Here is a 23,444-nt window from a genome sequence, read left to right as displayed (position 1 = left end):
CGTCAGATGCGGGAGACAAAAAGAGCTCATACCAAGTATTAATAATTTGTTTCTTAAATTGGATAGACTGGAAAATTACTACTTAATAGTCGAGGACTTAAATGCAAAACACACTGACTGGAAAAATTTAAATAATAACCCCCAAGGAGTATCACTTAAAATCTGGCTAGAAAATAACAACATAACATATAAAACAAGACTGCTCAGCACCAAATACCCGTCATACCCACACGGTAACTCCTTTCTAGATATAGTATTAGCTGACAATAGAATCACTGTTCATAAACGATGACCAAAGTCTGGACAACATACCCTACGACAGTGATCACAACGCAGTCAGATTCCATGTATCCCTGTACGAGGAAAATAGTTTAGAGCTCGCACCAGAAAATAGAAAACACAAGCATAATCTGAAGAAAGTGAACTGGAAAAAGTTTAGCAAAGCTCTAGAAAAAGAGATCATTTTTAAAATCCCCAATGACAAAAACCTGACTATACCGGAAATAGATGAATATCTATAGATAATATCTATAGATAATAAAATCAATAAAAACAATAGAAAAAAACGTGCCTGCAATAAAAAAAACTCGGTAAACGCGTATATAAATGACAAAATAAAAAAAACTACAAAATCGACTAACAAAATATTAACCTAAATACACCACACACACAGAAATTGGCTAAAAATAAACATGAGAAAAATGGAAGACCTAAAAGCAAAATTAAATGACATCAGGGACAAATTAAAAATAGAATTTTCAAAATCCATTAACGAATACTGGAAAAACAAAATCACAAAAATATCGACAAAAAATTCGGCAAGCATGTTCCCGCAATTAAATAGTATATTTAGAAAGAAAGAATTAGCACAAATTGACACCCTGAAAATACCATCAAATTTGCCTATTGTAAATAGTACGGAAATAAATGTAGATCAAGCAGAAAAAGACGAAAACGGGAATGTTCTCGCCGAATCATTGCAGGACAAACTAAATGTGATGGGAACATACTTTCCCAGTATTAATAACAGAGAACAGAACAACAACAGAACACGTCTCAACGAAAAAATAAATAGAGAAACAAAAAAATTTTTAAATAAAACTGAAATAGAAAGGAACAATAATACAACAATATGTTCAGTGATAAAAACACAGCTGACGACCCTAATACGGAGAATGAATATTCAAATTACTTTACTCGGAGAAGTATATAAATAGTAGTATAAAAGTATATCTTAAATCTATTTTAAGTAGTATAAAAAGTATATCTTAATTCGGAGAAGTATATAAAATCACATAAATAAATATAAGCACTAAGACCTAGCTAAGACCGAAGAAAGCTTTCTTACTATTACTGTGTTGTTACATTATCGGTCCAATAACATATTTGTAATTTGAATCACGCGCCTAGAATGCGTTGTCACTCATATACCAATATTGCGAGAAATATCACTGTGCCCCACTGGTCGAGGTGGTAAGACACCGGGACCGGAGATTCCGGAGATGCCAGGTTCGAACTCTGGTACGCAAGGAGCCGACGACGCAGTGCCACCACTGCGAGGCGGACCGGGACTCCGCGCAGCACACGCTGGAACACCTCCTCCCTTGCGGCTGCCGGCCCCGCTTTTGGGACACGCAGCCGCGGGAGGAGGGCTCCTCACACTGGTGAGCCCGGCGAGGTAAATCCGACCTAATGATCCGGGGGGACCCTGCGGCATAACGCGGAGCCGCTCTCCCCGCTGCCTCGCCGGGGTGCTAGGAGAGGGAAGGGTCTTCTCTCTCCCCCTCAGGGCAGAAAGTAGGGCCGCGCCGCCGTCATCGCGGCGTGAAGAGGCCCGAGAACCATCCGGCGGGCGCCGGACTCGCGGGCCTGTACCCCCAACAACAACAGGGGAAGACGCGGGGGAGGGACGGTGTCCCTCTTCCCCGACCTAGGGCAGGCTAAGCCCTTAAGCCCTGCCAGGGGCGCATATCGCTAAGGCGCCTCTGGCGAGATGAGTCGGCCGCCAACTGGCCGACTGGGTCCGGGAGGCTCTGGAAACATGCTGCACGCGTTCCCGGAGCCTCCCAGTCATGGACCAAGGCAGGACACCCGGAGAAGTTTTAGTGGGTAGGACCTCGCCGGCATGTTGCCGGCGGGGGAGAGCCTCACATAACCACCAGGCCTCCCCCGAGGCCTGGAGTATGCGGTAACGCATTTCCTCTTCGTGAACAAAAAAAAAAAAAAAAAGGTTTGAACCCTGGTGGAATGTTTTTTGCAATAAATTTCTTACAGTTTTTTTAGGGGGGAATGAGTATATACATAGATCCAAATCAGTATCAATTATTATATTAAATTAATTAATTTAATATAAATAGTGATATTACTAATTCTTATTCAACATGCTCTGTTATGACCGAAAATTAATTCGGCGCACATTCTGGTTGAATTCGGAAAATTATATAAAATCACATAAATAAATATAAGCACTAAGACCTAGCTACAACCGAAGAAGGTTTTCTTACTATCATTGTGTTGTTACACTATCGGTCCATAACATATTTGTAATAATTCTAAAACACATCTCCCAAAATCTAATATATAACTACACAATTATTTTTAATAATCTCTTAAACTGTACACTATTTCCAGATAAATGGAAAGTAGCTAAAGTCGTAGCTATTTAAAAAAAAACAAAGATAAAACATTGCCGGCTAGCTATAGACCAATAAATCTTCTACCTAATATTAGTAAAATATACGAGACGATTATCAATGACCAGATTACACTATTTTGCAAAGAAAATAATATCATACCAGAATGTCAATTTGAATTTCAACACAAACACTCTACGATTTACGCGATTAATAAATTGACTTCGAACATAAATTGGACACTTAACAATAAATAATGTGTAAGAGCGTGTTTAATAGATTTAGAGAAAGCGTTTGATTCTATTTGGTTGGACAGTCTCTTATATAAAATAATACAGAAAAAATTTCCAAACCATCTAACGAAACTAATATGGAGTATAATCTCAGGAAGATCGCTAGTAATGTCAAGTGGGGATGTCCTCTCTAAAACTATCTATAAAATTAATAACGGCCTACAACAAGGCACGGTTAATTCGCCCGTGTTATTCAATAGTTATATAAGCGAAATGCTTAAATTATTTGACTTGAACCAACCTGGAAATCCTAAAACAATCGCCTTTGCAGACGATCTCATCATATATGTGGCGGATAGGTAGACTTTACAAGCTCAATCTGAACTGCAAAAAATGTTTCATAAATTAGAAAACTATTATGAAACTTGGAAATTAAAAATAAATGTTGATAAGTGTGAAACGATACTGTTCAGAACATCATTATTGCACGCGAACAAAAATATTAAAAGAAACTACAAAACGTTCAATATTGAGAGCGCCCCAAAAAATAACACCAAAGAAACTGTTAAACATAAGAGCTTAGTTAAATACCTAGGAATAATTCTCGATGAGAGACTACACTATAAAAAGCATATGGACACGCAACACAAGAAAGCAAATAGCACTTTCGGGCGTCTCAAAAGATTATTTTATTAAAGATATCTGAGCCCTAAAGTTAAAGTAATCTGTTACCAACTCCTAGTGTTCAGTGAACTCGGTTTCGGTGATTTAAAATTTGACGAACGAGCACTGGAAGCCGGTTTTTCTCAGAGAGAGAACGCGGGAGCTGTGAATTTGAATTCGCGCGATACTGCTAGCGAGCATTGAGAGCGCGAAAGACCGCAATACCGCGAACGACGAGGAAAGAGCGAGCGCGAGAGAGCGACGACGACATACACGAACAGGAGAGAACCGAGAAGTGTGGCGCTCGAGTGCAGGAACGGACGACAGGAGGTGATCAAGGATGCACTAAATGTACAGTTTGTCGGTTCTCACAAAATGTTTATTATCACTTGTCACAAAGTTTCTACTTGCACTGATAACTCGGATCGAGAGCACTACAATGTTCGGTATCGATAGAGAAAGGTCTGATTCCGTTCGCGCGGTCACTCTTGCAAACGAGAATTGGAATCGCTCGCGTTTCTCTCGCTTCTGAGGCGTCGGGCTCTCGAACGATAGCACGAACCCCGGAAAAACGGTGCTCCGCGAAGGAGAGTCGGGAGGAGCGAATTGTTCCCGGAATGGAGATTATTGGCCAAGCGGCCCTTCGGATGGGAGTTACCGATTTGAACGAACGAGCGCGTACCGTTCAATTCGGTGTTTTGAAAATATCGATGTTCGTTGACTCTCCTTCGCGCGCGCCTTGGCGCGAAACTTGTTTGCTTCGGAGATGAGCAAATTAACGGGCAGAGATGCTCGTGAAAAGAATAACATCATCCTCGGATTTGACCGTGACGGGAGACAAATAGAGATGAGAACAATTTCACAGATATTTACGAGTATCAGTGGCAAGATTGCTTTAATGATTATTGCTAGGAACAGAATTATAATTTTCAATCAAACAGTTTTAAAAATTTATGCGATATGCTAAATTACAATATGTATGATAAAATTTGCGATTAAATACATTTGGTTCTGAACATACCACCCGCCTCGAAATATTCGTTTCGAAAGATGAACTCGGCGCCTTCCGAGTAAGGATAGATCGAGGCGATCGATATGTGCGCTATTTCGGAGGCTCGCCGTCGGTGTTCGATTGTTGCTCAATGTCGATCGGCAGAAAACAAAGTTTATTCAGCGGACGCTTGTATTCCGACGTAGCTGTTTTTACGGTGACGACTCGCGAGAGCCCGTCGGAGCCAGGATGACACATTATTATACGGCCCAATTCCCATTTGCACGGCGGAAGAAGCGAGTTTCTAAGCAAGACTAGCTGCCCAACGCGAACATCGGTTTGAAGTCGGCGTCTCCACTTAGTTCTCTGCTGGAGAGTATTAACATAATCACTCTGCCAGATTTTCCAAAATTGTTCCGTCATCTGGCGAACGAGCTGCCATCGCGTGAGGCGACTTTCTTTAAGATTGAGCGTAGACGGTTCAGGGCGAGCGGTTAATGCACCGCCGATCAAAAAATGTCCCGGCGTTAACGGTTCATAATCGTCGAGCGCGTCAGAGAGCGGCGCTAGCGGCCTTGAGTTGAGGCATGCTTCGATGCCACAGAGGAGAGTGGACATCTCCTCGTATGTTAGCGTATGAGCTCGTATCGTGCGACGGAGATGATGCTTGACACTTCGCACCCCCGCCTCCCAGAGACCGCCGAAGTGAGGCGCGGACGGAGGTATGAAGTGCCAGCTGGTGTTGTCGGTGGCGATTTGATTTAGAAAATCCGAGTTGCGCAGCGCTGCGCGAAAGGCGATCGTCATTTCTCGGTCGGCGCCGACGAACGTGGTTCCGTTGTCCAAGTAGATGGACTTAGGAAGACCCCGTCAAGCAACGAACCTGGCATATGCCGCTAGAAACGCAGGAGTGGCGTACCCGTCTACAATCTCCAGATGGGCGGCACGAGTGGCCATGCAGATGAATATGACAATGTATGCCTTTCGCGACGCGATTCCACGACCGGACATAGATCGGATGAGAATGGGTCCAGCATAGTCCAGGCCGCAACTCAGGAAGGCGCGCGAAGGCGGCGACACTCGCACTTGAGGGAGATTTCCCATGAGTTGTGTCGGAATCGCGGCGCGTTCGCGTGCGCATACAACGCACTTATGAATCGCGGCTCTGACGACACTGCGTCCACGAAGCAGCCAGAATTCCTGCCGCAGCACATTGAGAGTCAGTTGAGTGCCAGCATGGAGTGATCGCAAATGAGCGTTCTGCACGATCAACTCAACCAACGGGTGAAATGTTAGCACAATAGGATGTTTGGTGGTGAACGGGAGCGGGGCATGAGCGAGCCGCCCGCCAACGCGAATTAGTTCCTCTTCGTCGAGGAACGGAGTGAGCAGATTGAGACTGCTTTTCGAGGCGAGAGGTTTTCCTGACCGAAGAGCATGCCGGTCGAGTGGAAATGAATCTCTCTGAATATATTTCAGCCAAAAGACTCGAGCGTACCGGATCTCGCCAGCGGAGAGAGAGAGAGACCCGTCCCGCTGAATCTCGCGCGGCAAGGAGCGATCACGTACCCGAGACACAAACCGCAGGATGTATGCCGTGACCCGGAGCAGTTTCGGCCATAACGAATATCGCGAAGCAAGATCCCACGGCTCCAGCTGCTCGACCAGGTTCACGGTTTTCTCAGATCTTTGTTCGGGTAGCTCTCCGGCAGGAATGGGGGCGATCGGCGATGGCCAGTCAGAGCTGGCGAGACGCAACCACGACGGACCACTCCACCAGAGATCGTGTGACGCGAGCTGACTCCCGAGAATGCCGCGAGACGCGCAATCAGCGGGATTGTCATCAGTGGAGACGTGCCGCCAAGCGGCATTAGGGAGGCGGGTTTGAATATCGGCGACACGATTTGAGACAAACGTCCTCCACCGCGACGGGTGTTGAGTCACCCAGGCGAGAACCACTGTGGAATCCGTCCAACAGTAACACGGAGTCGTGGCGGGAAACCGCAGTGACTCTAGTGTAAATTCCACAAGGCGCGAGAGTAACACGGCCGCAGCCAGTTCCAGTCGTGGTACGCTCCACGGTTTTATTGGCGCAACTTTCGATTTGCTGAGAAACAGCATCGACGACCGTTCGCCCGATAACGAGGCTAAGCGAATGTATACGGCGGCCGCGTAGGCTTTCTGAGACGCGTCTGAAAATCCGTGTACTTCGCACATGACGGTGTCCGCACCCTTCCGTATCCACCGATCAATGAGGAGGCCATCGATGGCCTTGAGAGAGTTCTCGATCGACAACCACTCATCGCTTAGACTAGCATTAATATCCTCATCCCAGTCGACGCGGATTTGCCACAGCTTCTGAAGAAAGATTTTGGCGCGGATTGTTACTGGGGCGCTCCAGCCGAGGGGATCGAAAAGACGCGCAATGACCGAGAGAATCGACCTCTTCGTACGAGGAATCGAGGATGGAACGGACACGCGGAATTGAAACGCGTCCTGCGACGGACTCCAGCTAATTCCCAGAATTTTCAGCTGCTCGTCCTCCTGCAGAGTTTTGCTACAGGCGAGACCGTGATTCTCTTCAGGAATGTCGTCGAGCAGCCGAGAGGAGTTGCTTGACCATTTTCGCAACCGAAACCCGCCCCGGCCCAACACCGCGCACGTCTGATCGCGCGTCTGACGCAGGAGCGGAATGTCATCGGCGCCAAAGAGCACGTCATCGACGTATATGTTATCCTGAAGGATTGACATGGCGAGAGGAAATGCCGGTCCTTCATCGTAGAGAAGTTGGCGCAGTACTCGAAGCGCCAGGAACGGAGCGGCCGCGGTTCCGTATGTGACCGTGAGCAATTTATATTCGCGAGGGCAACTAGAGTCGTTTTTGCACCAAAGAATGCGTTGATAATTCACGTCCCGCGGATCGACAAGAATTTGTCGATACATTTTTGCGATGTCCGCTGAATAAACGTATCTGAATTGACGTCAACGCAAAATAACCGCGGTTAACTCGCTCTGAAGCTTCGGTCCAGCCAACATATGGTCATTTAGTGAGGTCGCGTTGGAGGTAATGCTCGATGCATTAAATACTACCCTGAGACGCGTAGTGCTACTTCCGTCGCGGATGACAGGATGATGAGGAATGAATACGCATTGAGACGATTCGGAGAGCGGAGGCGACTCCCGCATGTGACCCATCTCTTCATATTCGCGTAAAAATTCCGAATACTCCTTCTGAAGATCCGGCGATTTTTGAAATCGACGAAGTAAGCTGCTGAGACAGCGAGCAGCGGTGCCGCGAGATGATCCGATTTTGATCGGCGGACCATTTTTGAATGGTAGACGGACGATGTACCGCCCATCAGAGCAACGCGAATGCGTTTTAAGAAAATGCTCCTCACACTGTAACTCGTCCGGAGTGAGTACCACCTTCCGCGGAATCTCCTCCACTTCCCAGAATCGTCTCAATGCCTGGTCAAGGGTGGGCGAATCACCGCGTGAGCACGTTACTTGCGAGCAACAATGAACGGATGCCGACGAGAGGAACGGCGAAGAGGACGTCGGTCCGGAGAGTACCCATCCAAAGATGGTGTTCTGCGCGTAAGGCTGACCGAATTCTCCCTTCCGACGGCCATCGAGGAGAATCTCACCGTAGAGATCGGCACCGATGATAACTTCAATCCGCGCGGCGCTTGTTGGATCTGAGTCGGCCAGCGAGAGGCCGTCTAAATGACTCCACGACCCTTGAGACGCGGCGCGCGACGGAGAATATGGTGTGAGTGAGCGCATGATAGTCGCAATGATTGAAAAAGCCGGCTCGGGCGAATGTATCGACGAGATTTCGAATTTAGCGGCGTATCTACACGATCCGGCATCCACGCATCCGACCCCGGAAATCGAGACAGGTAGACGAAGGCGCCGCAATTTCAATTCCCGACTTAAACGTTCTGAAATGAGCGTAAGTTCCGATCCGGGGTCGAGGAGAGCGCGAACGGTGCGCGTTCAACCGAGGGGGGAAGTTACAAGAATTTGTGCGGTGGCAAGAAACACCGGCGGTCGAGATTGGAAATCGCAAGCCGCGGACATCGAAATTGCAGTTGAGACTTCCGTCGTTTCGGAGAGCGTCGACGCGTTTGGAGCGACGGCGGTGACCGCAGACACGGAACCCGGGTCAACGTGAAGGAGAGTGTGATGTCGTTTTTGACATGTCCGACATGAATACTTGCTCGGGCAAGATTGAGTGGCGTGCTTCGTACTGAGACAGTTTAGACAGCGCTTTGCCTGTTTGACTACCTCCACTCGTTGACTCGGACTCCGGTTCAAAAATTGAGCGCATTTATTTACATAGTGAGAAGCGTTACAAAGCGGGCATGAGATCGTAGATGCAGTTGAAGCCGTCATTTGTGATCCCTTCGCACGGCTGGTCGAGGTGGTCGAACTTGAGGGACTGAGTTCTTCTAGCGCGCGAGCGCGTGCTGCAAGGAACTTGTCAAGATCCTCGAACGTAGGAATGGTCGCGTCTTCGCTTCCCTTTAGTTTCCACGCTTTTCGCGTAGAGCTATCGAGCCTTCGCGAGACTGTGTGAACTAGGATGTCGCTCAGAATCTCTTCGGAGGATCTGTCCAGCTTTTTTAGCGAAGCGATAGCGCGATTCGCCTTATCGCGAAGGTCGTTTAATTCAGCCGCCGACTCCCGATTGACTGAAGGCAGATTGAGCAGCGCGGCAATGTGAACGTCGACGAGGCGACGCTTATTGTCGTAACGCGACATCAGAATCTTCCACGCGATGTCAAAGTTGTCGGCGGTGACTGGTACAGTTTTAATCGCGTCGAGAGCGCTACCCGTTAGACTTGACGTTAGAAAGTGCATGCGGGAAAACGCGGTTAATTCCTTGTTTTGAATTATCAGCGAAGAAAAACGATCGCGAAAACTCTCCCAATCTTCGGGTTTGCCCGAGAATGGTGGAATTTTTATCGGCGGTAAGTGAGACACGGAGGAGGACGCGGGATCCGCGTATCGAAACGTAGGACTTGCCAAGGAAGCTGCGGGCGACACGGGCTCTAATTCCTCCAGGCACTCCGTCATGTAGTCGAGGGCCGTCCGGAAAAGCTCCTCGTGTTCGTCGAACTGCTGCAGTGCAAAGTACTCGATACCCTTCTTCTGATCCTCAGGAGTGATATGCATCAGGGCTGCATGGGCGTTTACGCACTGGCCCCAGGCGTCCTTGAGCGCGTTGATTCTAGATCGAATCTTCGCGGGAGTGTAGTTATTCCTTCCCAGTTGTTTGAAATTGGAAAGAGCTTTCGCGATCGAATGAAGCAGCGTCTGCTGCTTCGCTAGCAACTCGGTCATTGTCCCGGTCGTCAATCACAACTGCACTGATTTGATGTTGAGAAATCGTCCTGTTCGGCGCGATAATATCACGAAACTCACCGCTATCCGGCTCGAAGGACCAAAATGTTTAGTGAGCTCGGTTTCGGTGATTTAAAATTTGACGAACGAGCACTGGAAGCCGGTTTTTCTCAGAGAGAGAACGCGGGAGCTGTGAATTTGAATTCGCGCGATACTGCTAGCGAGCATTGAGAGCGCGAAAGACCGCAATACCGCGAACGACGAGGAAAGAGCGAGCGCGAGAGAGCGACGACGACATACGCGAACAGGAGAGAACCGAGAGGTGTGGCGCTCGAGTGCAGGAACGGACGACAGAAGGTGATCAAGGATGCACTAAATGTACAGTTTGTCGGTTCTCACAAAATGTTTATTATCACTTGTCACAAAGTTTCTACTTGCACTGATAACTCGGATCGAGAGCACTACAATGTTCGGTATCGATAGAGAAAAGTCTGATTCCGTTCGCGCGGTCACTCTTGCAAAAGAGAATTTGAATCGATCGCGTTTCTCTCGCTTCTGAGGCATCGGGCTCTCGAACGATAGCACGAACCCCGGAAAAACGGTGCTCCGCGAAGGAGAGTCGGGAGGAGCGAATTGTTCCCGGAATGAAGATTATTGGCCAAGCGGCCCTTCGGGAGTTACCGATTTGAACGAACGAGCGCGTACCGTTCAATTCGGTGTTTTGAAAATATCGATGTTCGTTGACTCTCCTTCGCGCGCGCCTTGGCGCGAAACTTGTTTGCTTCGGAGATGAGCAAATTAACGGGCAGAGATGCTCGTGAAAAGAATAACATAATCCTCGGATTTGACCGTGACGGGAGACAAATAGAGATGAAAAACAACTTCACAGATATTTACAAGTATCAGTGGCAAGATTGCTTTAATGATTATTGCGAGGAACAGAATTATAATTTTTGTTTTACCCTGTACAACTACGATAATTATACGCATAGCAACAGGAAATCAAGATTCCTATTGCTATGCATACGCATGGCGGACTCGAATTCCGCATACGCTAGAAATATCGAAAAGACGCTGATGGTCTGTCGGGCTTCCGGCCCGCAACACCATCGCGCTGCGCCAGCTAATGCTGAGTCGCTTTCCGGTATTCGGATTTTGGCTAAGCGTGGGAGCTGCATGCCGCAAGGAACACGATTGGCCGAACCAAACGACGAATTTCCGTATAAATATCGCGACAAAATCTTAAAGCGACGGAAGAGTTTGACAAACAGCTGTCCGGTGTATTACTCGCCGTGTGTGACTTACACGTCGAGCTTGTAACACAATCCGGAGATAACAGCCGACCTATATATACCGGGCCGTCCGGGAGAACAAGAAAACGAGCGACATACATAATCATACTACAAGTGTAACGAAGGCAATACTGAAGAAAATACATTATTTTAACGTTGGAACGAGCAAGTGTTTTATCTTCAACCACCGAGCGGCCCTTCCTACGAGTCCTAACTCCTAAGGCGCCAAAAAGATCCCGATATACCTACCGACGTCCCTGGAGCCATCACCGGGGCACAACATTATATTTGGTGGCAGCGGTGGGATCACGCTCAAAAGGACGGTACACCCGCAAGTCGTGACGACGACAATCGAGCGGAAGCGCTAGGAAGCAGCACGCCCAACGACGGAGACAACACCTGCGAGATCACAACGGAAAGAAGAGGACCCAGAGTCACAGAAGACGTCAACAAGAACGAGGCCGCCGATCTACCTCAACAGGATCGCCGATCTACCTCAACAGCCAGCGCAACGTAAGCCGAGCCAGCTGAGGAGAAGCAGATAAGCAGCACTCGACAACATGCGAGCGACCACGGTGATTTTATTGTAAGTTAGAAAATTCTTTTGTAAATGCCCAGACGGAAACGCGCTCCTGAAGGGACACGTAACGACGAAAAAACAAACGACGTTAGGTCAGACTCATCATCGTCCTCAATAGAAATCGCGGCAACCGCGTTAGAAGATATTCGCGACGCAGTTAATAGAGTGTTAAACGAAACGGCGAGCGAGACAGACGATACAGACTTCGTTATAACAACTAGAGAATTCCCTGTAAAATTACACGACTTTAGTTTACTAAATATGGACGGACAAGCCGGTACCTCGACACAACAGTCCGACGCCACAACGGCACGCTCTCCCGTCGGAACGTCGAGAAAACTAACTGCCAAGGTAGCAGAAAATGATACAACTCAGCAATACGCCGAGCCCGTAGCAACGCCAAGAACAACTTACGATTTGCCAATAACAGAAAATTTCCTAATGCATGAGCTATTGCGCGAAATAAGGGAACTCCGGGTATCTTTCACGGGAACCGTACCCGAAGCCCGCGGTACCCCACCTAGGGACACGAACCAAGAAACAAGGAGTTTCCATGATCACGCCCGCGAACTTTCTTATGGCCGATCAGTATACGATATTAGAAATCAGAGAGGATCAACGGTTAATTTTTTAACGTTAAAAGACGCTCGAAACATGATCCCAGATATAGACGGAACTTCCCGAGATCGCGTAAAAGAATTTATAAACGCTAGCTCATATGCTATGAAAAATATTCACCCAGCAGAAGAGCACTCACTGCTTGAGGCCATGATCTGCACAAAATTTAAAGGAAAGGCAATGACGGATTTCCAAACACGGGATATAAGAAGTTACGAACAATTAAAAAGAGAGCTAGAAAATGAATATTTAAGTAAACGAAGCACTGCGCATTTACAAATCGAATTTAACTCACTAAAACAAAAAAGTGGAGAAAGCGCACAAGACTTCGGACGCCGAGTAGATAAACTGGCAATGGATCTGTACGAATCAATGGAAGAGGGCAAGGAGCACACTCAAGAACAACAACGAGCCATTTTAGAAAGCATTAGAGAACAAGCCCTCCATAATTATCAAACCGGATTGCACAAGGATATCAAGCTCCTCGTACGCGCACAGCGATATCCGACGCTAGCCGAAGCGATAACCGGCGCAACGGCCGAGGAAAAAATTAAAGGCCCAGGCAATCGAAATCCGAATTTCTATCCAAGGAATAGATTAGAGTCCCAAAAACAGATCTCCTCGTATAGAAAACCGCAATGCAAAAAATGCGGGAAAACCGGGCACTACGGACAGGACTGCCGTAGTAGCCGATATACAAACCGCTTCTCATTACCGAGACCGGACAATCGCTCTCACATAAATACTTTCAAAAAATATTGCAATCATTGCAAGAAGAAGGGGCACACCCGCAAGGAATGTTGGTGGCTAAACAATCAAAGAGGCATCGCAACGAAAGAAACAAAAACATACCAAAACGGTAAAAATAATAAAACAGAAAAAATACGAGCCATAAAAAACTCGGGCGCACAAAGCAGCGAAGAAGAAGAGAAGGAAAAGCCAAATAAGATAACGTCGCGCAACGCCGCCACGTATCGAGTATCACACATGCGACACGCGCCAAGGGAAGATACCGGGCTGGATATGATATCGCTGCCGGTAAAAGAGGCCCAAAGAAATCATATTGCTTTCTTGTTCAACACAGGGGCAACGATCTCAATTATAAAATTGAAGACATTAAAAGATGAAACTATAATACAAGATGAAAAAATAAAACTAACTGGGATAACAGGCAATTCGATTACTACACTTGGGAAAACGTATCTACATATACAGGTACGAGATGCAAAAATAAGCCACCCAGTATACGTAATTAAAGACAACGAACCTCTAGAGTACGATGGAATACTCGGGGCCGACTTTGTCAGGAAAAATAATATGACATGCGATTATGGATCAAGAAAAGTGACCATTGGCCAAACAAGCTTCAACTTATTTCCATATCGAAGGATAATACTAAAACCACGAAGCGAAACTATCGTACAAGTGTCAACAAACCAAAATAAAATTGGTATAATCAAATCAGAAGAATTAAAAGCAGGAGTCTATATCGGATGCTGCTTGGTAGAACCAAATGAGTTCACGTGCCCCCGCGAGTATATTAAATACTACGGAAGAAGAAATAGATATTCAAGCACCACAGATAAAAATCGAGGAATTAATATGTGAAGATACTCTCGAAAAATCAATAAATAAAATCGAGAAGAAAAACGCACCAAAAATTTCAAGAAAAGAGCAAATAAATAAGCCATGAGAATGAAGAAGAGAATGAAACTCTCTTATTCATTTAAATGGCATATTCTTGAGAATAAGCCATTTAAATGAAGAAGAGAAGAAAACTCTCTTAAATATTCGCGAAGAATTTAGCGATATTTTCCACTTAGAAGGAGAACAGCTAACGTGCACCTCTAAGGTTTCGCACGAGATAAAAACACGCGCGGATACAGCAAGTGTAAATGTCAGACCGTACCGATTACCCGAAAAACATAAAATCGAGGTAAATAAGCAAATAAAAAACATGCTAGACCAAGAAATAATGCAGCCGAGCACAAGTCAATGGAATGCGCCATTACTCGTAGTCCCCAAAAAATTAGATGCGTCAGGCAAACCAAAATTACGCATCGTAGTCGATTTTCGAAAACTAAATGATTTAACAATTGGAGATTCGTTTCCAATACCCAATATCACTGACATCTTGGACCAGCTAGGAAATGCGAAATATTTCTCAACACTAGATTTGGCATCGGGATATCATCAAATCCCAATGTCCAAAAATGATAAACAAAAAACAGCATTCTCGACAGCGCACGGACATTACGAATTTAATCGAATGCCGTTTGGATTGAAGAATGCGCCTGCAACCTTCCAACGCCTAATGAATAGTATTTTGACAGGATTGCAAGGACTAAAATGTCTAGTATACCTCGATGACATCGTAATATACGGTTCGAGTTTAGAAGAACATAACAAACGATTGATTGAAGTATTTAAACGACTACGGAAAAGTAATCTAAAACTACAACCTGACAAATGTGAATTTCTAAGAAAGGAAGTGATATATTTGGGACACATTATAACAGAAAAGGGGATCTCACCAGATCCATCCAAGCTCGAAGCTGTAAGCAAATATCCGACTCCTCGTCGAGTAAAGGAAATTCAAGCTTTTGTAGGATTAGCAGGATATTATAGAAAATTTATAGAAAATTTTTCAAAGATCGCCAAACCGCTCACAAAATTAACGAAAAGAGGAGAAAAATTTGAGTGGACGAACGATCAACAGAATGCATTTGATGCATTGAAAAATAAGTTAATAACGGCGCCCGTACTGAAGTATCCAGACTTCAACGCGGAGTTTATCGTCACGACGGACGCATCAGATTACGCCATTGGAGCCGTACTCTCGCAAGGGATCGTAGGCCAGGATCAGCCGATCGCATATGCAAGCCGAGTGTTAACAAAAGCCGAACAGAACTACAATACGACCGAAAAGGAATTATTGGCCATAGTCTGGGCTGTTAAACATTTCCGGTCATATGTATACGGTACAAAATTTAAAATTATCACGGATCACAAACTACTGATATGGCTATTCAAAGTAAACGATCCGGGTTCTCGATTAATCAGATGGCGGCTTAAATTAGAAGAATACGATTACGAAATAATTCACAAGGCTGGTAAAATAAATAAGAACGCCGATGCCTTGAGTCGAAATCCGATCCGAACGGACGAGCATATAAACGCGATAAAAGATGACGACGACAAAGAAGGAGAAGACGAAGAAGACGAAGAAGGACAAGTAAATTACTCCGAAGATGAAAAGGAGAAAATATTATATGAATACCACGATGCCCCCCTCGGAGGACATCAGGGAGTTAAAAGAACTCTTGAGAGAATTAAATTAAAACATCAGTGGCACGGAATGAAAAAATACATAGAAACATATATCGCGAAATGCGAATATTGCCAAAAAAATAAATTAAGGCAAAAAACTAAAATGCCGTTAGTAATAATGGATACGGCTAAAAAGCCATTCGAGAAATGTGCGTTGGATATAGTAGGACCATTAACGGTCACTACATCCGGACATAAATACGCACTAACATTTCAAGACAACTTAACAAAATTCAGCAAGGCAATTGCATTAATCAATCAAGAAGCAAATACTATAGCGAAAGAATTCGTAACAAAAATCGTGCTGGAACACGGAATACCCGAAAAAGTTCTCACAGACCAGGGTACAAATTTTACAAGTGAAATTTTTAAGAACACATGTAAACTTCTAAAAATCGAGAAAATTCAGACGACCGCTTACCACCCAGAAACGAATGGAGCATTAGAGCGATCGCACAGAACCTTAGCAGAGTATCTAAGGCATTATATTAATGAAGATCAAACACATTGGGACGAGTGGTTACCTTACGCAATGTTCACATATAACACCACGCCCCACACAGCTACAGGCTTCACGCCATTCGAATTATTGTACGGATATCAGGCAACCATGCCCACGGCGTTAACAAAACCGCCGAAACAAGAATATACATACGATGATTATGCACAAGAAGTGCGAGAACGCATAAGAGCCTCAAATCAAGTGGCAAGAGAAAAATCAAAAGAAGAAAAACAAAAAGCAAAGCTCCAATTTGACAAAAAAACCAACGAAGAAAATTTTCGAATAGGAGATCAAGTACTACTGTTCGATGAAACCCTACGACGAGGAAGATCGAAAAAACTTGACTCGAAATGGACAGGACCGTACACTGTGATCAAGAAACACAGTGACATAAATCTTACGATAAAGGAAGGCCGAAAGGAAATACGCGTACACGCAAACAGATTAAAATTATTCACAAATCATTAACGCGACGCGAGCAACAAGAATAAAATAAATACGGAAAAATGGTAATAATAATAACAATAATAATAATAACAATACAAAAAAAAGGGGGAAAAAATTTATATATACAACTATATACATATTTATATACAAAAGAAAGAATAACGTAAACATAATAAACTCACCAAAAAGATGGAAAAAATCCAATAACCCAGGAGTAATCCACAGTCCAAAAAATTGAAGTATAATCCAAAGGAGAAGAACAAAATAAAACAGAAGTCACTACACTAAACTATAACTAACTGCACTACAAACTAAACGTTTCCTTATACCAAACTTCTCAGTCAGAGAGGACCTCGTCCTCGTCTTCCTCCACATCGGAATTGTCCATAACGAACATTGGAGGAAAATCCGGATCCAGCAAGAATTGAACGTTATGTTCACCATTCACTTCTTCGGGAAAGATAAAGTCAATGTTACCGACGTCACCCTCGAAATCATCGGGAAACTTGTCGAGTATGGGATCATCGCCAAGCTCCCCATCGCCCTCCGACTCATCATCGGAAGGACGAACGTCTAGGAGATGAGGAAATTCCTCATCATCACGGACCTCATCAGGAACTTCCGCGGCGAAATGCAGCTCTAAGAGCTCGGGATCCACGCCAGGATCCCCGATATCCCCGATAACACCCGTCTCGAGCTCCACATCCGGCTCAGGCACTAAATCAAACATATTCCCTTTATGCAAACCACGTAGCAGTCAAAGAACAACTGAGAAGAAATAAAGAACAGAAGTCGCAAGAAGAAAAAATAATCAAAGCTGAACCAGCAGAATAAAAAATTATCAGAGGAAAGCGACACCAGGTAAAAGAACCTGATAGTGGAAAAGAGAGAGAAAGAGAGTTCAAAGACTTTAGAGAAACTCACCAGAACCTCTCCAGGATCTGCCAGGAAGAGCACCTCCAAAATCAAAATCATCTAACAAAACTGTCTCTGCAGAATGCAGAGAACAATTATCATCAGACGAACTTTCGTCATCCGAGAGTACCTCCGGCCCAGGCTCAGGAAGCACGCCAGGAACCTCGTCAAATTCGAACGGCTCCTCATAACAATCACACACTGTATCGGGAGGAGAAAACCGATCCCATATATTAATAGGAGATTCCTCCCTAACGACCGAAATTGCCTCAATGTACGGGAGACGAGACATTTTCTCAGACACTCGACAAAAGCGACGAGAAGACTGATAAACCGAGTAAAACATAAAGACGGCACAACCAGTGCCAAGAAGAGGATCCACGGAATAAAATACGATATGTAACCGGATGATTACAGGTTATACACCATATGGACCAGCGTACAGGAAACGAAACAAAATCCCACCTTATCAGAAGATGTAAGAGAATCAACGAGCAACGAGCCGTACGAAGTAGAAGAATTCACTCACCATCCAGGAATATATTATGAAAAATTAGGAGAATTACACCCATTAGAATCAACATGGAAAATAGTTATAGAAATAGACTTTACCTCACTAATAAAACGACAAGAGCAATTACATGATTACATGCAAAAAACAAAAAACAAATGTGCCAACTACTCGCATTCGCGCACAAAGAAACATGCGACAACCTCTACGAAATAGCAAAAAGAGATTTCGAAGAAATAAATAAAAAGATGGAAAAAATAAAATTAATGTACCAACCATCACGGATAGAAAGAAGAGATATAATTGATGGAATCATTGCGAAATCTCTGTTCGGCACAATGGACGCAAATGACGAAAAATTAATTAATGAACAATTAACTTTACTACAAAACGAACAACAGACAATACAACACGCGACGAAAAACCAAATTAAGATACTACAAGAGACAATAGCCCACATAGATAAAACCGAGGAAACAATACAAAAAAATGAAGACCTCCTCGGAAACGTGACGAAAAATTTAAGGCAACAACTAAAATTCAATGACAGACAAAACAACATACACGAACACTTTCTAGTAATCAACGCGATATTAGGAAATTTAAAACGTGACACAAAAGACATAGCAGACTATTTAGTATTAATAAAACAAGGGACACTACACTCACAATTAACGCCAGTAACAAGTATAATAGATAGTCTAAAGGAAGCAAACTTGCAATTACCGGAAGGACTTTATTTTCCATTTCGGATTAACATAAATAAGTGGTTTGAAATCGAAAAAATAACCACAATAAACGCATACTATAATAACGGTAAAATATTTACGATATTAAAATTTTCGTTAATTTCACACACGGAATATAGCATACTTAACGTAATTGCATTACCCATACCAAGAAATGAAAACCAATATGCAATCATTAAAATAAAAAATCCGGTAATAGCGATTAGCACAGAAAAACGCTCATATATTACACTCTTGCAAAACAACTTAAATACATGTAAAAATATAGATAGAAAATACTTATGCGAAGAAAACTTTTCAATACAACGCATAAACACAAGTTCAACATGCGAGATAGAGATATACGTAGAAAATAAAGTACAAAGCGACAATTGCGAAATAAGATACATAACTTCTAATAACACAATTTGGATACCACTAGGTAATCCGCATTCATGGTTATACTCGACAACAAGAAAACAATCAATAATCATCCAATGTAAAGACCACGGGGAAATAAAGAAAACGATTGAAAATACAGGTAAAATCACATTAAAAAATAATTGCAAATTAATAACACAAGAGGTAACACTACAATCACCTAAAATATTAAACGAGACAAAAATTGAGGCATACATGCCAGATTACAATATTTCATTACCGAAAGAAATAACGCAAGAAAAAATGAATATGTCTCAAATAAAAATAGAAAGAATAGTGCAAGACCATCCAAAATTAAAAAATTTAGAAACTAAGTTAAAAGAATTAAATGAGGGTCTTGACACTCCGTATTTTCAATCAAAAAGCTTTATTTACCCTATGGCAACAAGCAGCGTTACCATGTTGATAATCGTAGCAGTTGCAATAGGGATAATATTATATACTGTAAAAAGGAAACGGAGCAAAAAGAGAGAAACGTTAGAATACGAAAGCAAGCATTATAATACTTTACCTAGATCAATTTTAAAACGCACACAAAGCACGCGTTTCTAGATACCCAACAAACTAAAAATACTAAATCGATCTAATATATTTTATAAAATGTAAATAATGATAGAAAACTACATGCTTCCGTTTTCTTTCCCGGCGAGGGAGGGGTGTTAAAAGCGAAAAACTCCTTTTCCTCGTTTTTCTTTCCCGGCGGGGGAAGAGTGTTGTACCCTGTACATCTACGATAATTATACGCATAGCAACAGGAAATCAAGATTCCTATTGCTATGCATACGCGTGGCGGACTCGAATTCCGCATACGCTAGAAATATCGAAAAGACGCTGATGGTCTGTCGGGCTTCCGGCCCGCAACACCATCGCGCTGCGCCAGCTAATGCTGAGTCGCTTTCCGGTATTCGGATTTCGGCTAAGCGTGGGAGCTGCATGCCGCAAGGAACACGATTGGCCGAACCAAACGACGAATTTCCGTATAAATATCGCGACAAAATCGGAAAGCGACGGAAGAGTTTGACAAACAGCTGTCCGGTGTGTTACTCGCCGTGCGTGACTTACACGTCGAGCTTGTAACACAATCCGGAGATAACAGCCGACCTATATATACCGGGCCGTCCGGGAGAACAAGAAAACGAGCGACATACATAATCATACTACAAGTGTAACGAAGGCAATACTGAAGAAAATACATTATTTTAACGTTGGAACGAGCAAGTGTTTTATCTTCAACCACCGAGCGGCCCTTCCTACGAGTCCTAACTCCTAAGGCGCCAAAAAGATCCCGATATACCTGGAGCCGACGTCCCTGGAGCCATCACCGGGGCACAACATTTTCAATCAAACAGTTTTAAAAATTTATGCGATATGCTAAATTACAATATATATGATAAAATTTGCGATTAAATACATTTGGTTCTGAACACCTAGTAAGACCTCAATTAACATATGACTGTTCTATAATGTTCAATATTAGTGCGTCCCTCATGGAGAGAGCAAGAATCTTTGAAAGAAAATGTCTGAGAGCATGCCTCAATATGAACAGATCTGCGGAATCTGATTACATAAAACATATTAGTAACCAAAGACTCTATAATAAAGCGAACATTCCCCGCATTCCCATCGATAATTTCATAATCAACCTAATTCGCGAGCACTATCGATAGGCAAACCTGATAACGCAAAATAATCTAATCTTTACAGCGCTATACCCGAACACAATGTATTACAAAAACACAATCCAAATTTTACCTCCCGAAGCGTTCCCTTACCTAGACCACAAAGGCTATATACAAGATTGTAACAACATACCTATAATTTACCATTATCCTAGATCTAACAACAATAAAAATTTAAAATACCCTCCGTTCTCGTCGAGCAACGATAAGCAAATAGATTAGCGCTACGATATGTCAATTCCTGCAGAAGAAAAATTAAAAAGGAGGAAAAGCAAAAGTAATTACTGATGGTTAGCTGACATCTAATCAAAATACGCAATACTCACTCACACAACTACACACATACCGTCTCGCAAACATTCCTACACTCACATTACACCTACACTCACACAGAAACATTATGTGCTTTATTAGAATCAATATACATAACTATTAACATATTACTATACTATATAGTAATAAAAGTAATAACGTAATTTATACTTTAGTATGGTAACATGCCAGACTAAACGCACTATTTATTTATATTTTCTATTTTGTCGTGTCCGAGTGGAAGGTAAGACGAATGTATGTGACTCTATTTGTAGTACTAATTATATGTATTTCTTATACTGAAGTAAAATTGAGTTGGTTACAATAGCGTGGCTCACAGGCGGGAAAGTTCTCACACACCGTCCCTGTCTCTCTCTGTCTCTGTCTGTGTCTGTCCAAGCCGCTACGACGATCACGTGACTTCCTCGTGACGACCACGTAACTCAATATACCACATATTTATATCCTGTTTTTCTTCTTTTTGTTATGTTCTTTGTTATTTTTTATTTTTGTACTTATAGTTATCCTAATTAAAAAGTATTATAAGATTCAGGCCTTTTTAGTGATTAGGACTTCTTTTTTTTACTGAAACGTCAAAATTAGATAAACAAAATAATTCAGTTTTGTTTACCACCGGTAAATTACATACTTATTAAAAAGATTTGCGTAATTAAAAAATCTGAGACAGAAATATCCCTGCAATATAGTACGTAGCGGCGAGAGTACAATGCCGTACCGCTCAAATTCAACAATAAAAAAAATGTTTTTTTTTTAGTTTATGTTTTAAACATTATAACAAGAAAAGAAACTCTGTATTTGGTCCTATAAATAAACTACATACATACATACATACATACATACATACATACATACATACATACAGATAGGCAACAGAAATCGAGTAGCGCATGCTGGCAAGACCTGACGTCAGATTAGCGGGAAAAAATGAGCAGAATCTACGCGACAATCTGACAGCACTACGCAAACATGCTGTGCTGCCAGTACTTAATGTCAGATAGGCGATAAAATTAGAGCAAGATCTGCACAACACAATTTGATGGCAGATTGTTAGCACAAATCAAGCACTTTGTGCTAATAGGATCTGACGTCACGCTAGCAGCAGAAATCAAGCAAACCGTTCTGTTTTGCTTATTTTTAAATTGTGACGTCACTCTTCATGAATTAATTAAAGGCCTATTCAGACAAATTTGCATGCATAAATAACATATGCACAAAGAAAGTGATTAATCTATTTTTTTATTTGCTTAATTGTTGGACCAATAAATTTCTTTATGCATATGTTCTGTCTGTTTCTGTTGGTATTCTATACGCCGCAATTTCTATCTACACCTGTCCGCGATTACGTTCAGAAATCCTATCCGTATCTATCTGCATTGTATTCGTCGAGATTTCTATTTGCCTGCATATATAAATAATTAACCCCTGTTCTCGGCTGACTAACAAAAATAGTCAAAAAAATTGGAATTGGAAATGGACTAAAGCATGAAAAAACATTACTGATGTAAAAAGAACTTTTCAAAACTCAATTTTGCAACCAATTGATATAAACAAATTATTAAAAATTTACTCTAAAAGAGAACTGATTGCGCCAATCGATTCTACGGGAAAAACTACTAAAGAAACGTGGCAAACATAAATTTTGCAATTAATTTATTAATAACAATTAAGAAAGCGTTATATGTTTTAATAAGGATTGTAAAATGTATTGTAAAATTTTGAATTACGCGTTTCAACTTAACCCTTAAACACGTAAGTGGATCTGAGAGACCCCATATGAAGTTTTGAACGCTTGTTATGTGAAGACGGAATGAGATAGGAGGGTCGGACCAAGACGTAAAAAAAGTTTGAAGTCTCCTTTTTCAATTGATATAGTTGATAAACTTTTTTGGTCAACTAGAATTCGAACGGCACGGCAGCAAAGTTTTGTTAGGGTCAATGCGACCCATAGGTATAGTGTGTAAGTGAAACTTTTTTTGTGAGTATTTTACATAAAAAAACTAGACAAAATACGTTCAAACAGGTCGATTTGCAGATGTTACTCGCATATACTCTGTCTAAAGTTGAAATACTATAAAATGTTGTAGAAAAAAGAGTTTCCGAAATATATCATAAAACACATCAATTTTCAATTTTAGACACAATTTAATCAAAAATTCCTTATATTCGCCTTGTTACATAAGTACATTTTTTAATAGAAAT

At 42.8% G+C, this 23,444-nt stretch overlaps 3 protein-coding genes across 3 annotated transcripts; all 3 read right to left on the bottom strand.

The window, feature by feature from the left end:
* Window positions 1-4,631: 4,631 nt before the first annotated feature.
* Window positions 4,632-5,327, bottom strand: LOC105206773. Its single transcript, XM_026134780.2, has one exon. The coding sequence runs from the start codon at window positions 5,325-5,327 to the stop codon at window positions 4,632-4,634; it is 696 nt and encodes a 231-aa protein (XP_025990565.2).
* A 63-nt stretch (window positions 5,328-5,390) lies between these two features.
* LOC113005679 lies at window positions 5,391-7,463 on the bottom strand. The gene has a single exon (XM_026141508.2). The coding sequence runs from the start codon at window positions 7,461-7,463 to the stop codon at window positions 5,391-5,393; it is 2,073 nt and encodes a 690-aa protein (XP_025997293.2).
* A 39-nt stretch (window positions 7,464-7,502) lies between these two features.
* LOC113005680 lies at window positions 7,503-8,306 on the bottom strand. The gene has a single exon (XM_026141509.2). It carries the CDS (start codon window positions 8,304-8,306, stop codon window positions 7,503-7,505), a length of 804 nt encoding a protein of 267 aa, XP_025997294.2.
* Between the last annotated feature and the right edge of the window lie 15,138 nt (window positions 8,307-23,444).

This window comes from Solenopsis invicta, chromosome 1, assembly GCF_016802725.1.
Source record: "Solenopsis invicta isolate M01_SB chromosome 1, UNIL_Sinv_3.0, whole genome shotgun sequence".
NCBI classification, from domain to species: Eukaryota; Metazoa; Arthropoda; class Insecta; order Hymenoptera; family Formicidae; genus Solenopsis; species Solenopsis invicta.
Note: the sequence above shows the minus strand (reverse complement) of the source record. Positions and strands in the feature narration are given on the sequence as shown.